The following is a 16,538-nucleotide window of genomic DNA, read 5'->3' as shown; positions in this document are numbered from 1 at the left end:
CTGTGCGGTGATGGGTCACTTCCCCCATACTTGATGTTTGCTGCTATCGCTACGAAACAGCTAGTTGCACGCGGCGGAGGGGCAGCTGGAGCAGTTTGCAGGCGGTCCCAGTATAGCAGTAACTTTGCACGTCGGATAGTACATGGACTTTATTGTGGCCGGGGTATGCAAAGAATACAAAATTGGCGCTGCGAATATTACTTGGGTGAGACCCCACTTAGCAATCTGTTCGTGTCCAGAGGGATTCGGGTGCCTTTGTACACGAAATGCAGAACGTGAACATGCAGGTACCGCGAGCAATTAGGAAGGCAAATGTTATGTTGCAGTACAAGTGTAAGGAAGTCTTGCTGCAATTGTACAGGGCTTTGGTGAGACCACACCTGAAGTACTGTGTACAGTTTTGGTCTTCCTACCGAAGGAAGGATAGACTTGCCTCTGAGGCGGTGCAACAAAAGTTCACTAGATTGATTCCTGGGATGAGAGGGTTGTCCTATGAGAAAAGATTGAGTAGAATGGGCCGATACTGTCTTGAGTTTAGAAGAATAAGAGGTGATCTCAATGAAACATATAAGATTCTAAGAGGGCTTGACAGAGTAGATACTGAGAGAATGTTTCCCCTGGCTGGACATAGTCTCAGGATAAGGGGTCGGATATTTAGGACTGAGATGAGGAGGCATTTCTTCACTCAGAGGGTCATAAATCTTTGGAATGCTCTACCCCTGGAGGGCTGTGGATGCTCAGTTGTTGAGTATATTCAAGACTGAGATCGATAGACTTTTGGACTCTAAGGAAATCAAGGGATATGGGGATCAGGTGGGAGAGTGAAGTTGAGATCAAAGATCAGTCATGATCTTATTGAATGGCAGAGCAGGCTCGAGGAGCCGTATGGCCTACTCCTATTTCTTATGTTCTTATGACCCCGGTCCTTCCGTGGAAGTCATTTGCGAAGCGGGGCTTTGAGTTTTGTTTAATAAGAAATGCAAAAAGGAAACATCAATGCAGATTTGTTTCCCGTGTAGTCTTTGGAGCAGGTAACCTGCTATTCCCAAATTTGATAAAGTCTCGTTCCATTGGATCGAGGTTTACTCCATGTAAACAGCCTAAATAATAAGTGGTGCAAAGAGAAATAAACTTTTCCATTCAAATAATTGTGCTACTTACTGCTTTACCAAGTTAAGGTGACACTGGTAGCTCCAAAATTTTGACCTTGATGTACATGGCATTTGCAGCCTATCCCTTTCTTGTGTGCAGTGGTCAAACTTACTTTTTGATAGGGGCTAATGTGTGATACTTGCTGCCCATGCGAAGCACAGTAGCATTTCAGCACAAGAATTAAATCTGTAATAATTTATTTTCTTTGATTCCAAAAGTATTATGTGTTAAGAAACAATATGTTTGCATTTGCTCTGTAGAAATGTATAGAAAATAACCTTGTTATTCATTTCATATATATTATGTTCATCGGTATTCTAGGGTTCAATAAATGAAACAGTATAGGACATGGCGGTATTACAATTGAAGAAGGTGCTGAAGAAAGATTGTGTCTTGCTGATAAATGATTTACAATTGCAAGTTGGGTTCAGTTGAAAAAGTCCCATAGGCTTGTTTATCTTATCCTTTCAAATTAATTACCCTACTATTTTAATATTAAAGCATCAAGCAGCTTCTTAAATTATTTTAAAATTTTTCTTTTGTCTAGTACCAACATTTTGAGGTATGTCAAATCTTGAATATCACAGTTCAATGGAAAATCAGAAGTAAATTGTTTCTTGCCATACAGAATGCTTTCCAAGTTCTGCAGCTAAACAATGTAATAAAAATGGCAGCAAATTTCTGTTCACATATTGAAAATTACTTCTACCTCACCAATTCACGTAAAAGTTTTCTGCAAACTTCTTATCATAGGGAAGCATAAACTACATTTCCACACTTGCTAGTATACTGAAGAAAGGAACATACTCAATTGAAGTTGCACCAAATTTGACCATGTAATGAATAGGCAAAAATACAGGTCAAACAATGCAGAACACATCACATGGTGGAATTTGAATAGGACTACAGAATAATTTATGCAAAATTTAAACTAAATTTTTATATAATTTTTGAACATGGAAAAAATGCACAAGTCCTCCTACAAATATAACTTGTTTATGAGAGGGGTATTTAACATGCATTTAAAGGATCCCTGTTACTGAGATAGGGATATCTTGTAGTTTGACATCTGGAAAAAGCAGCTGAGTTGGTAGTAAAGCTGATAATGTATTAAGCAGTTCTCAACATTTCTGATTTCATTTTGGAGGTGAAACACAGATACTATTACTCAAGTCAGTGCAACCAAGGAATGAATCTAGGACATTTCTAGTCCAAATGGCTTAGCTACTCACTGAACAACAGAACATTAATTTTGATGTATCCACTAGGTTGCTGATTAAGATGATTAAAAGAATGAGACCAAGCACACTTCTTTGAAAGACCCCTAGCAATCCAACTCTGGTGCAAGAGTTGGATGCTCACATAGAAACAACTGAGCAGCTAAGCAACCAACTCATTATGGAGACTGGAGAAGAGACATTTTGGTTATATGCCATAGTGCTCTTAATTCAATGCTTAACGCAATAGCTGGCCAGACAGGATTCAAAACTTCAAGTAAGCATCGAATTCTCACAACTATAAAATTGTATGGCAGAATACTTTATATAAAAAAAATTCCCTTTCCATTAAGGCACAGTTTGCATTAGCTTTCAAAGACCACCCAAGGATATGACTTGCATTTGTTTATGCAGATTTTTAACATCATTTGTGAACTAAGACATTCAAGGTCAATGGTTTTCTTAATTTTATGCAAATATACAATCTTTATCAACAATTGCCATTATATTTATCACCAGTATGCTTCCAGCAGAGTTAAGGAACTGTTCCTATGATATATCTGGATTGTCTTCTAGGAATGCAATACCTAGAAGCCCCCACTGGCAAAGTTAATGTAATTTTGAAAGTTTTCAAGATCTCCCATGTGCCATCTTGAGCAGGAGGTAAAATCACAATAAAAATCCAGCTTGGACAGAATAAAAATGAACGGAGCCAAGGTGTTTTCTTAAGAATGCACATCATGACTTTGAATTCTGGTAAGTTGGTGTCTATGATAAAAGTGCTGTTGTACTGCACTGATGCTGTCCAAAGCAGTGGATTCTTGTGCAATTAACCATAAGTTCTCCTTTTTTAATATTCTTACAATAATTTGCCTTCCACAGTTTCATTCATTGTGCTTGAAGATGCATGATCTATCTTGCATACAGTTTGCTATATGAAAAAGCCAGCATTTTTTAAAGCTTCAACTATGATAGAGTTATAGGCCTGGAGTTTCATCTTTGGGCGCGGCCTGGAATTTCATCTTTGGGCACAACCCGGAAGTTGCACCTGAAGCTGCGCTCATTTTGTTGATGTCAAGTTACACCCAAGTACCCTTGTTGGCTAACTCATTCCATTACATAAGCCCTAGAAAGACTATTTACTGCAAAACAATTTTTAATATTTTGTTTTGTACAAATCAACAGGTCATTTTTTTTTCATATCCTATTTTACTATGTCAGATACTGATGATTGTCTGTTGTGGGATAACTTTTGAAACTTATTTGGTACATCTGCAATACCAGTAGTATTTGAGACAGACTGTAGCTAATGCTTTCAAGACCATCGCATTTGGTAGAAGAAAAGTCATGGGTCTCATCATTTTTAAAAGTCTTAAACAGTGGTGACCATAAATAACAACTTGATTTATTTGATTAATCCCAAATACTTTCTACAAACATGTTTCAAATATCCCTTAATTATTGCTCAGAATAGCTAATCATAGCCAGTCAGTATTGTGTATGAAAACTTCAATCTTACAAAGCTACTTATGTTGACATTATACTAGACTACACAATGCATCATGCTGGAATGCCCAGTGTACTTGCATGTTTTAGATAGGCTTTTGCTTCAAGGCAAATGTTAAAGTGTTAAATTTCATTCAGGGTGGACTTATCTGCAAAGTTGTTGAGATTTAAGAACTTCTTTGAGTAGATTTAACCACTGTTATTTGAACTCGTAATTTCTAGATTTGTAGCATTGTACATGTAGATAAAGCAACATTAAAAAAAATCCCATGCCACACATTTATGCAGAGCAATTGAAGAGTATGGACCATGTAAGTTTTCTCTTCCACTCTATGGTTCTGCTGTTTTGTTGGTGCTATAACCTACTGTACCATGAAGTAGTAGGATGTGTTTATACCTATGCAGTGAATTCTGATCTCAAAAGTGTCGTCAAGAGCAGGTGCTAAATATTGGATACCTCTGTACAGATAGTTAGGGAGGGATAATTAAATGGATAATAGCCTGGACAGCATTTGTGCAACTTCTACCACCAGTTCTGGAGCAATATTTGGCACATTACTAGTAACACATTGCTTGCCTGCCCCCTTGGTTTGAGAATAGTGAATGACTGAGGAGCCAAAAGAAAATAAATTTTTAAAAAGGTTTAAAACTTTTAAGAAACTCTTGAATCACAGATGTACTTAATAACTAATAAGAATCCAACAATGAAAACATAACTAATAAGAATCCAACAATGAAAACATAACCTATTTATCATTTTTAATACATAACAGATAGATTGGTACACATGGAATCTTTCCATTCAGATTATATAGTAAAAGCAGTAGAGGATTCCCCCATGGCATAATGAGTTTAACCAGTGAATCTCTGGGCTTCAAGAACTAATAAGCTCCGAGGTTTGATCCCCGGTTCCTGCTAAATTAGCCGATCTCAGCATGGGTAATGACACAGGAGCTATAATTTGAAATAATTATATATCTTAACAATTTTCAGGGCCTCATAAGGTACTGATATCTGGAATTACTGAAAATATAATGTATGTATATAAAAAAAACTCCCCTTTCTTTTGTCTTTAGACTGACTTCACTATAATTGAAAAGACCAAAGTGACCAAACCAACATGTAAGAATCATCATCTTCAGGAGTAAGCATGTCAAATGATTTAATAGTTGCCGGTGTTCAACCCAGTCGTGTAAGTCATAAGGGATACAGTCATTATAGAGTTAGAGCAAAGACTTCCTATGTGGATGAAACCTTATTTGGCCATTCTAATAGGCCTCAGAGTTCAGTGGCTGAATTTGAACCATCATGGGTTTCTACATCTCAAGCTGGTTCTCGACAACCATTATTGCGGAGTCCAATAACCACAAGTTCACAAACTAGGCGGAGTGCAAATGGAGAAATCGGTCCAGTTCCAACTCCTTCTAAGTGTAGTGGTACACCAATAAAAAAGAACAAATACAGGTAATGACAGGCAAAGTATGAATGTTTGAATTCTAGTGTAATACTTGAGGTGCCGTAATTGATGACATGGGAATGATAAATGAAGTGTTGGGCTGAATAGAGCGAGAAGAGAAAGCAGGTGATGCATGCAGTAAACCAAACTCTGAACGCTTTCTGGATTGGGGGTTATTCCAGATTATAGAATAGAATTGTAGAATTTTATATACAGGCCATTTGGCCCATCAAGTCTGCAGCTGCATTTTCCTCCACGAGTCACTAGTCAAATCCCATTCCTGCTCACTCATAAGTTTTTAAAAAAAAATTCAAGCAACTATCTAATTCCCTTATTAAAGGATTTATGAACTCTGGTTGAACAATGGCTTGTGGCAGAGACATATTCTGATTACTCTGGGAAAAGAAATTTCATCTAACCTCCTTTAATTCTTTCAGTGATTATCTTAAAGTTTTGCCCTCACAATACCTTGTTACTGACCAGTGGAAACAAACTACCATTATTTACCTTATCGTAATCTTGAAGACCTCAGCTCTAGCAAAAAAAGCTTTAGCTTCTGAAGTCTTGTTTACGACTGTGCATCCTCATCCTAATGAATTCATGTTGCTCTTTTCCATCCCTTTCATATACTTCCTATAATGGGGTACCCAAAATTATACACAATAATTTAACTATGGCCTAATTAATATCATTGTACAACTTCAGTATTATCTCCCTATGTTGAATTCTGTGCCTTTAATTACAAAACAAAGGATTTTTTTTGTGTGGTCCTAACCTCCTGCTGATTACCACTGACTGCCCTCCCTCAGCTGATGAATCAGTCCTCCTCCATGTTGAGCGCCACTTGGAGGAAGCACTGAGGGTAGCAAGGACACAGAATGTACTCTGGGTGGGGGACTTCAATGTCCATCACCAAGAGTGGCTCGGTAGCACCGCTACTGACCAAGCTGAAGGGACAAAGCTGCCAGATTGGGCCTGCGGCAGGTGGTGAGCGAACCAACATGAGGGAAAAACCTACTTGACCTCGTCCTCACCAGTCTACCTGTCGCAGATGCATCTGTCCATGACAGTATTGGTAGGAGTGACCACCGCACGGTCCTCGTGGAGATGAAGTCCCGTCTTTGCACTGAGGACACCACCCAACGTGTTGTGTGGCACTGTCACTGTGCTAAATGGGATAGATTCAGAACAGATCCAGCAGTTCAAAACTGGGCATCCATGAGGCGCTGTGGGCCATCAGTAGCAGCAGAATTGTATTTCAGCACAATCTGTAACCTCATGGCCCGGCATATTCCTCACTCTACCATTACCAACAAACCAGGGGATCAACCCTGGCTCAATGAGGAGTGTGGAAGAGCATGCCAGGAGCAGCACCAGGCATACCTAAAAATGAGGTGCCAACCTGATGAAGTTACAACTCAGGATTACATGCATGCTAAACAGCGGAAGCAACATGCTATAGACAGAGCGAAGCGATTCCACAACCAACGGATCAGATCAAAGCTCTGCAGTCCTGCCACATCCAGTCGCGAATGGTGGTGGACAATTAAACAACTAACGGGAGGAGGCTCTGCAAACATCCTCATCCTCAATGATGGCGGAGTCCAGCACGTGAGTGCAAAAGACAAGGCTGAAGCGTTTGCAACCATCTTCGGCCTCCTCCCGATATCCCCATCCTCATAGAAGCCAGTCTTCAGCCAATTCGATTCACTCCACGTGATATCAAGAAACGGCTGAGTGCACTGGATACAGCAAAGCCTATGGGCCCCGACGACATCCCGGCTATGGTGCTGAAGGCTTTTGCTCCAGAACTAGCGCGCCTACAGCCAATCTGTTCCAGTACAGCTGCAACACAGACATCTAACCGACAATGTGGAAAATTGCCCAGGTATGTCCTGTCCACAAAAAGCAGGACAAATCCAATCCAGCCAATTACCGCCCCATCAGTCCACTCTCAGTCATCAGCAGAGTGATGGAAGGTGTCGTTGACAGTGCTATCAAGCGGCACTTACTCACCAATAACCTGCTCACCGATGCTCAGTTTGGGTTCCACCAGGACCACTCGGCTCCAGACCTCATTACAGCCTTGGTTCAAACATGGACAAAAGAGCTGAATTCCAGAGGTGAGGTGAGAGTGACTGCCCTTGACATCAAGGCAGCATTTGACCGAATGTGGCACCAAGGAGCCCTAGTAAAATTGAAGTGAATGGGAATCAGGGGGAAAACTCTCCAGTGGCTGGAGTCATACCTAGCACAAGGAAGATGGTAGTGGTTGTTGGAGGCCAATCATCTCAGCCCCAGGACATTGCTGCAGGAGTTCCTCAGGGCAGTGTCCTAGGCCCAACCATCTTCAGCTGCTTCATCAATGACCTTCCCTCCATCATTGCTGATGATTGCACAGTGTTCAGTTCCATTCGCAGCCCCCTATATAATGAAGCAGTCCGTTCCTACTTGGGTGCATCCAGGCTTAGGGTTGATAAGTGGCAAGTAACATTCGTTCCAGACAAGTGCCAGGCATAACCATCTCCAACAAGAGAGAGTCTAACCACCTCCCCTTGACGTTCAACGGCATGACCATCGCCGAATCCCCCACAATCAACATCCTGGGGGTCACCATTGACCAGAAACTTAACTGGACCAGCCACATAAGTACTGTGGCTACAAGATCAGGTCAGAGGCTGGGTATTCTGCGGTGAGTGACTCCCCAAAGCCTTTCCACCATTAACAAGGCACAAGTCAGGAGTGTGATGGAATACTCTCCACTTGCCTGGATGAGCGCAGCTCCAACAACACTCAAGAAGCTCGACACCATCCAGGACACAGCAGCCATTTTGATTGGCACCCCATCCACCACCCTAAACATTCACTCCCTTCACCACCGGCGCACCGTGGCTGCAGTGTGTACCATCCACAGGATGCACTGCAGCAACTCGCCAAGGCTGCTTCTTCAGCTCCTCCCAAACCCACGACCTCTACCACCTAGAAGGACAAGGGCTGCAGTCACATGGGAACAACACCACCTGCACGTTCCCCTCCAAGTCACACACCATCCCGACTTGGAAATATATCGCCGTTCCTTCATCGTCGCTGGGTCAAAATCCTGGAACTCCCTTCCTAACAGCACTGTGGGAGAATCTTCACCACATGGACTGCAGTGGTTCAAGAAGGTGGCTCACCACCACCTTCTCCAGGGCAATTAGGGATGGGCAATAAATGCTGGCCTCGCCAGCGACACCCACATCCCATGAACGAATTTTAAAAAAAACTTGCATTGCCACCTTTAATAATGTAAATATCTGCACACTAAGGACACTCTGCTGCTCTACTCCATTTTAAATCTTACCATTTAATATGTATTTCCTTTCCTTATTCTTACTTCCAAAGTGCATTACTTCACATTTTCCCATGTTAAACTGCACCTGTCTCCTATCTGCCCTCCTGCTAGCATATCTGTGCCTCCTGCGGTCTTTCACAATCTTCATCACATTTAGCCATGCCCTCAATCTGACGTTCTAAACAAATGTTGAAATTGTTTCTTCATTTTTTAAGACCATGCCTGTTCAAAGAAAGATGGAAAGGGTTATTTGGGTTATCCACTGATTAAAGAAAAGAGGCATTAGTTTGTGTGTTTGAGATGATGCTATACTGCACTTGGTGTCTAACTTTCTTATGACTCAGAAAATCTTGGTACTATCTTTTTATCCTGGTCCATATAATGCTGAGTTGGGTTCCATTATGTCAAGGAGACAGAGGGCCACCAGATAGACCTAAAACTTTTAGGAAGTCTTTTATTGCCCGTTCTGTAAGGTTAACCTGGTGCCAAAGAGTTTGTCATTGGTTAGTAAATGAAAACTGTCTTGTGCTTTGCACTAAACCCAATCTATTATTCCCAGTTTTATTTTAAAAAACTAAAGATCCTGCAAGAAGTTTCCCAAAGTGTTGTGTTATGCACTGGCACCAGTACTGGGGAAAGAGGGAGCTGTTCCGTTGGGACGGGCTTCACCTGAACCATGCTGGGACCAGTGTTCTGGCAAACCGAATAACTAGGGTGGTAGAGAAGGCTTTAAATTAAATAGAGGGGGGGATGGCTCAGGTGGAGCGAAGTTTAGATTGATAGAGAAAAGACAAGGAAGTAGTACAGGAAAGTGATGGGGGTAATGATAAACAGAGTGTGTCAGGAAGGGACAGAGCGTACAAACATAAGAGTGCACTAGCAAATGGGGTCGGGTAGGAAAGAATGGTTAAAAAGACAAAATTAAAGCTCTTTATCTGAATGCGCGCAGTATTCGTAATAAGATAGATGAATTGATGGCACAAATAGAAACAAATGGGTATGATCTCATGGCCATTACAGAGACGTGGTCGGGAGCTAAACATTCGGGGTTATTTAACATTACGAAAGGATAGGAAAAAAGGTAAAGTTGGTGGCGTAGCTCTGTTAATAAAGGATGAAATTGGTATAATAGTGAGAAATGATCTTGGCTCAGAAGATCAAGATGTCGAATCAATTTGGGTGGAGGTAAGAAATAGCAAGGGAAAGAAATCACTGGTGGGAGTAGTATATAGGCCCCCGAACAGTAGCTACACTGTAGGGCAAAATATAAATCAGGAAATAAAGAGGGCTTGTAAAAAAGGCAATGCAATAATCATGGGCAATTTTAACTTTCACATAGATTGGACAAATCAAATTGGCAAAAATAGCCTTGAGGAGGAGTTCATAGAGTGTATTAGGGACTGTTTCTTAAACCAATACGTCGGGGAACCGACCAGGGAACAGGCCATTTTGGATTTGGTAATGGGAAACTAAACAGGATTAATTAATGATCTCAAAGTAAAGGATCCCTTGGGAAGCAGTAATCATAACATGATAGAATTTCACATCCAGTTTGAGAGCGAGGATCTTGGGTCTGAAACTACTGTATTAAATAAGGGCAATTATAAAGGAATGAGGGCAGAATTGGCTAAAGTGGACTTGGTAAACAGATTAGATGGTATGATGGTGGATAAGCAGTGGCAAACATTTAAAAAGATATTTTATGACTTGCAACAAAAATATATCCCTGTGAGGAGGAAAGACTCCACAAAAAGGGTGAACCAACCATGGCTAGCTAAGGAAGTCAAGGATGATATCCGGTTAAAAGAAAAAGCGTACAACGTGGCAAAGATTATTGGGAAAACTTTAAAAACCAGCAAAGGATGACTAAAAGAATAATAAAGAGGGAGAAAATAAATTATGAGAGTAAACTAGCAAGAAATATAAAAACTGACAGTAAAAGCTTCCACAAATATATAGAAAGCAAGAGGGTAGCTAAAATAAACATTGGTCCCTTAGAGGATGAGACTGGGGAAATAATAATGGAAAACAAGGAAATGGCAGAGGAATTGAACAAATATTTTGTATCTGTCTTCACAGTAGAAGACACTAATAACATACCAATAATAGTAGAAAATCAAGGGGCAAAGGGGAGGGAGGAACTAAAAACAGTTACTATCACTAGAGAAAAAGTCCCCTGGACCTGATGGCTTGCATCCAAGGGTTTTAAAGGAAGTGGCTACAGAGATAGTGGATGCATTGATTGTAATCTTCCAGAATTCACTAGATTCTGGAAAGGTCCCAGCGGATTGGAAAACCGCAAACATAACACCCCTATTCAAGAAGGGAGTGAGACAGAAAGCAGGTAACTATAGACCAGTTAGCCTAACATCTGTCATTGGGAAAATGCTAGAATCCATTATTAAGGAAGTAGTAGCGGGACATTTGGAGACTCATAATACAATCAAGGAGAATCAACATGGTTTTATGAAGGGGAAATCATGTCTGACAAATTTATTAGAGTTCTTTGAGGAAGTAACGGGCAGAGTGGATAAAGGGGAACCATTGGATGCAGTATATTTGGATTTCCAAAAGGCATTCGATAAGGTGCCACATAAAAGATTACTGCACAAGATAAGAGCTCATGGTGTTGGGGGTAATATACTGGCATGGATAGAGGAGTGGCTAACTAACAGAAAACAAAGAGTAGGGATAAAAGGGTCATTTTCAAAATGGCAATCTGTATCTAGTGGGGTGCCACAGTGATCAGTGCTGGGGCCTCAACTATTTACAATATATATCAATGACTTGGCTGAAGGAACAGAGTGTCTTGTGGCCAAATTTGCTGATGATACAAAGATAGGTGGAAAAGCAAGCTGCGATGAGGGCACAAAATGTCTGCAAAGGGATATTGACAGGCTAAGCGAATGGGCAAAAATTTGGCAGATGGAATATAATGTGGGAAAATGTGAAGTCATCCAGTTTGGGAGGAAAAATAAAAAAGCAAAATATTATTTGAATGGAGAAATACTACAAAATGCTGCGGTACATAGGGATCTGGGTGTCCTCGAACATGAAACACAAAAAGTCAATGTACAGGTGCAGTAGGTAAACGGAATATTGGCCTTTATTTCTAGGGGGACGGAGTATAAAAGCAGGGAAGTCATGCTACAACTGTACAGGGTGCTGGTGAGACTACACCTGGAGTACTGCGTACAGTTCTGGTACCCTTATTTAAGGAAGGACATACTTGCATTGGAGGCAATTCAGAGAACGTTCACTAGGTTGATTCCAGGTATGGAAGGGTTGTCTTATGAGGAAAGATTGAACAGGTTGGGTCTATACTCATTGGAGTTTAGAAGAATGAGAGGAGATCTTATTGAAACATACAAGATTCTGAGGGGACTCGATAGGGTAGATGCTGAGAGGATGTTACCCCTCATGGGGGATTCTAAAACTGGGGGCATAGTCTCAGAATAAGGGGTCGTCCGTTTAAGACGGAAATGAGGAGGAATTTCTTCTCCCAGAGGGTCGTGAACCTTTGGAATTCTTTACCCCAAAAAGCTGTGGAGGCTGAGTCATTGAATACATTCAAGGCCGAGTTAGACAAATATTTGTTCAGCAAGGGAGTCAAAGGATATGGGGAAAAGTTGGGAAAGTGGAGTTGAGGTAAAAATCAGATCAGCCATGATCTCATTAAATGGCGGTGCAGGTTCGAAGGGCCAAATGGCCTACTCCTGCTCTTACGGTCTATCATCTGACAGGACACAAGTTTGAGTTTGTGACTCATGGGATGACACTGGCATAATTTGCTGGCTTTTCCTACCCATTGAAACTTAACTCAAGGAGGCAAGGATGCGAGTCACCTCTCAGCCAGGGAATTGTGCATAAGAAAAGAAAAAGGCAAGAAATAAAAGCTTGTCTGAATTGTATCCAGACTCTACAGCAGTATACAGTGTTTGTTTTTACAAATTACTTTCAATTTATTTTGTTGAGCAATAACTCAGTGTCTTTACTTTCTTTAGAATTGGCATTTTGCATTTCTAAAATCATAAAACAACAACCTTTTGAAAAAATGGCCAAACCATTTGTACCAAATGTAATTTAACAAATACTCTTGAATTAGAAAATAATCTTCCTCATATCAAAGCCAAGTCCAAGTAGTTTTGTCACATTTTATGATGACTCCTGCATCATGTAATGAATTCCAGTTTAAAGAGATGCCTTCATTGACTAATCTGCAGAAATATAGTGATACAGTAGAGGGCATGACAGTTATGGTAATACTTCATTCAAATAATGAAGCCATGATTAGTTCTCAATTTTAATCTGGTTACTTTCAATCATAGTATTGATAGCTTGTAATTTCTTGAGGCCAGTCACATTGAGCAGTCTTGCCAAGTCATGTAGTTCATTAGTTCAGCATATATGTTCTTAATGGTCTTTGCAAATATTTGGCTGACCTGATGGAACAATGTCAGGAAACATTCTGTTTAATCCAAAAGAGTGAAGTTTATCCTGTATCAAGTGAGGAAAGCCATCCTGAAATATTGGTTAAGAAATTTCCTCAGTGTTACAAAACCTTTCGTAAATTGCAAATGTACAATAGTACAATCCATCTTAATACATGAACCTCAGGCAGAGCTAGTACAGCTGGAGTGTAGTTTTAAAAAAAATGTTGTATTTGACCTCTGGTGCATTTATTTAATATTATATTCTGTTTTCTTTCTTTAACCAAGGTTAAAATGCTGTATGCCCAGCTACTGTGATGAGTCTCTTTTTGGTCCAAAGCAAGAGGACCCAGGCTGGGAGGCACCATGGACGGCAAAAGAAGACAAAATAAAGATCCGTCCACTCCTGTGGACTCCTTCAATGCATAAAATTAGCTCAAATGCATTTTGTTCTAGTAGTACCCAGTTCTCGTCTGCCAAAGGAAATCCAGTGAAACCGCTTTATCCAGCGAAACCGCTTTATCCAGCCACAAGAGAATCATCTCCTGACTTTATCGCTGAGTACAGAGGTAAAACAGATTACTGGAAGAGGCCAAATAGCGATAACGACTCTGCTAATGACACCTCTATTCGAGGAAGATCACCGTCTTTAACCAGGATGCACAATGCTGGAGAAAGGATTATGAAAGCAGATTCCACACAGAATACTCTTAGGAATACAGAGCGGTTGCAATGTAGGCCAATTTCAGCTTTTGCTGTACACTCCAGACCACAACAATGCAATAGGCAGAAATCAGGTAGTCTGTCAGATTCTGTTTCATCCAGGCCCAAGACAACAGGTTCCATCAAGTTAAATCCACCCTGGAAATACTAAAGCTGATATTTTATGAGATTGGGAATGTAAAGGAGACCGTGGTATTTGTGAAGCCACTTTGGAGTAGGGAAGTAGCTGCATTTCATATTTCTAAGGACCATGAAATAATTATATATTTTTCTTTTGGTTGAATTGTTGAAAATCCTATTAATTATGAATATTTTTCTTAAATCATGTTCATTTAAGTGAGTGGGCAAAACTGTGGCAAATGGAGTTCAAATATGGGGAAGTGTGAGGTTATTCACTTTGGATCCAAGAAAGACACATGAGAATATTTTCTTAAATGGTGAGAAACTAGGAATTATGGAGGGGCAAAGAGATTTGGATGTCCATGTATACAAATCATTAGAAGCTAATGGGCAGTTACAAAAAATAATCAAAAAGGCTAATGGAATGTTGATCTTTATCTCAAGGGAGCTGTAATACAAAGGGGAGGAAGTTATGCCTCAGTTGTATAGACCCCACTTCCAGACCCCATCTGGAGTACTGCATTCAGTTCTGGGCACTGCACCTCCGGAAGGATATATTGACCTTGGAGGGGTACAGCACAGATTTACCAGAATTACACCAGCCTTAAAAGATTCAATAATGAGGCACAGTTGAATAAACTTGGCCTGCATTCCATAGAGTTTAGATGGTTGAGGGGTGATCTAATTGTGGTGGTAAAAATGACAAAAGGATTCGACAGGGAGATACAGAGAAATAAATTCCTCTAGTGCGGAAATCCAGAACAAGGGGGCATAACCTTAAAATTAGAGCTAGGCCATTCAGGAGTGAAATCAGGAAGCACCTTTTCACACAAAGTGAAGTGGAAATCTGGAACTCTTTCCGCCCCCCCCTGCCCACCTCCAAAAAAGCGTCAATTGAAATTTTCAAGACTCAGATCAATAGATTTTTGTTAGGTAAGGGCTATGGAACAAGGGTGGGTAAATGGATTTGAGGTACCTCAAATTTGAGGTTTTTATCTACCTATTTCAGCCATGATCTGATTGAATGGCAGACAGGCTCGAGGGGTTGAACGGCCTGCTCCTGTTCCTATGCTAGTAGTTTTCAGCAGAATATTTTCATAATGAAAATGAGTTGATTGTTGTTTCACTGCAAATGGAAGTGCAGGATTCAAAGACTCCAGGTGGTGGGGAAACATGTAATACATTTTTTGTAATACAGCAGTGATGCAATGTGTTGCCACATTAAAACTCCACTCTTGTTCTTTCCCCTTCACCAGATCACCAGGATCTAATAATCCATTGGAACTAATGCATGGTGAAAGGCATAGTAAGGTCCCAATATCAATCTAGTAATAGTATTGATGAAAGTTGCAGCAAGCCTATGATAGAATGGAAAAGCTTGAGTAACAAATTCAAGGCTTGTGCTTTGATTAGCTCTTGATCCCTTATTTATTATAAATGTGCCTCCCTGTATTAAACAAAGCATATGGCGCCTAAAGCGCAAAATGGGCAATGTAATGATGGGATATCAGAACATGCCTGAGTTTTTAAAAAGATATGCAGAAAATACTATTCTTCCCCTCTGAAATTTACTCGGGAGATAGTGGGCTGTGAACAATGCTGCCCATCCTTGATGTTGCTGGAGCTGAGCTTCATGACGCTGCAGGGCAAATACTTGCACAAAATTCTTTTTGCCAAGTTAGCAAGGATTACATTTTTATCTACCTATATCAGTACTGTGCAGTCTCTAGGGGTTTCCTTCGATAATAAACCCCAATTTAACTTTCTTTAAATTAGTTAATTTTTCTTTTCTTCCCACCCTGGGGTAAGAGCTGGCCTTTGTTTAACATCTATTGTCCCCTTTCCAACAATGCAGAAGATGTTTTCTAAAATTTATACTTGGTTTACTGCAGTTTTCCTTTTTATGAAGTGAATATTTAGTTCAGCTCGGCTCAGTGGTGCTTATGCCTCTGAGTCAGAAGGTCACGGGTTCAAGCCCTACCACAGGATTTGAGCACATCATCAAGGCTGACACTTCAGTGCTGCACTGTCGGCGATCTCATTTTTTGAAAAAGACATTAAACCAAGTTCCATTCTGCCTGCTCAGGTGGACGTAAAAGATCCCATGACACTATATGAAGAAGGGCAGGAGAGTTCTTTGGGTGTCCTGGCTAACATTTATCTCATTGCTGTTTGTGGGACCTTGCTGTGTGCAAATTGCCTGCTGTGTTTGCCTACAATTCATGGCTATAAAGCACTTTTGGACATCCTGACAATATGTAAGATGCCACATCTTTTTTCTTTCATGATACATTGTAATTTTATAACTTTGCAAGTTCTCAGCACAAAAGCTTATTTTTTAAACTATAAACATATTTTGTGTGTATATATATATATATATATATAATCTCCATCAGTATGACGCCTACCTATACATTTTAGAATGGAACCCACATTGAAATCAATACATGATTTATTAAAATATTGTAATTTTTTTTCATTGAATACAATTCTGATAATGCACTTGTGCTCAGAAATTGCTTGTGTATATTTTAAAATTATATAGTGAAAATCATATTTGGGTTATTGGCAGAAATATATATTTACGCAAATTTTTATTA

The 16,538-nt window shown here is 40.2% G+C and overlaps 1 protein-coding gene across 2 annotated transcripts; it reads left to right on the top strand.

Annotated features, from left to right (window-relative positions):
• Positions 1–33: 33 nt before the first annotated feature.
• Positions 34–16,520, top strand: LOC137342369 (RBPJ-interacting and tubulin-associated protein 1-like). 2 transcript variants are annotated; one of them, XM_068006299.1, is made up of 4 exons: positions 34–205; positions 2,946–3,125; positions 4,952–5,339; positions 13,384–16,520. In XM_068006299.1, the coding sequence occupies exons 3-4, from the start codon at positions 5,026–5,028 to the stop codon at positions 13,967–13,969; spliced, it is 900 nt and encodes a 299-aa protein (XP_067862400.1). In that variant the 5' UTR covers positions 34–205; positions 2,946–3,125; positions 4,952–5,025; the 3' UTR covers positions 13,970–16,520. The 2 variants fall into 2 exon arrangements, with proteins under 2 accessions (XP_067862400.1, XP_067862401.1); XM_068006300.1 differs by lacking the exon at positions 2,946–3,125 and having other exon boundaries at positions 34–163.
• Positions 16,521–16,538: the final 18 nt, after the last annotated feature.

This window comes from Heptranchias perlo, chromosome 25, assembly GCF_035084215.1.
Source record: "Heptranchias perlo isolate sHepPer1 chromosome 25, sHepPer1.hap1, whole genome shotgun sequence".
Classification (NCBI taxonomy): Eukaryota; Metazoa; Chordata; class Chondrichthyes; order Hexanchiformes; family Hexanchidae; genus Heptranchias; species Heptranchias perlo.
This window is presented reverse-complemented; position numbering and strand designations above follow the sequence as displayed.

Excerpts from the sequence above, each read along its gene's own strand:
- LOC137342369 (XM_068006300.1), top strand. The coding sequence starts at position 5,026 with ATGTCAAATGATTTAATAGTTGCCGGTGTTCAACCCAGTCGTGTAAGT. Across the intron at positions 5,340-13,383 it reads ATAAAAAAGAACAAATACAG|GTTAAAATGCTGTATGCCCA; the intron begins GTAATGACAGGC and ends TCTTTAACCAAG.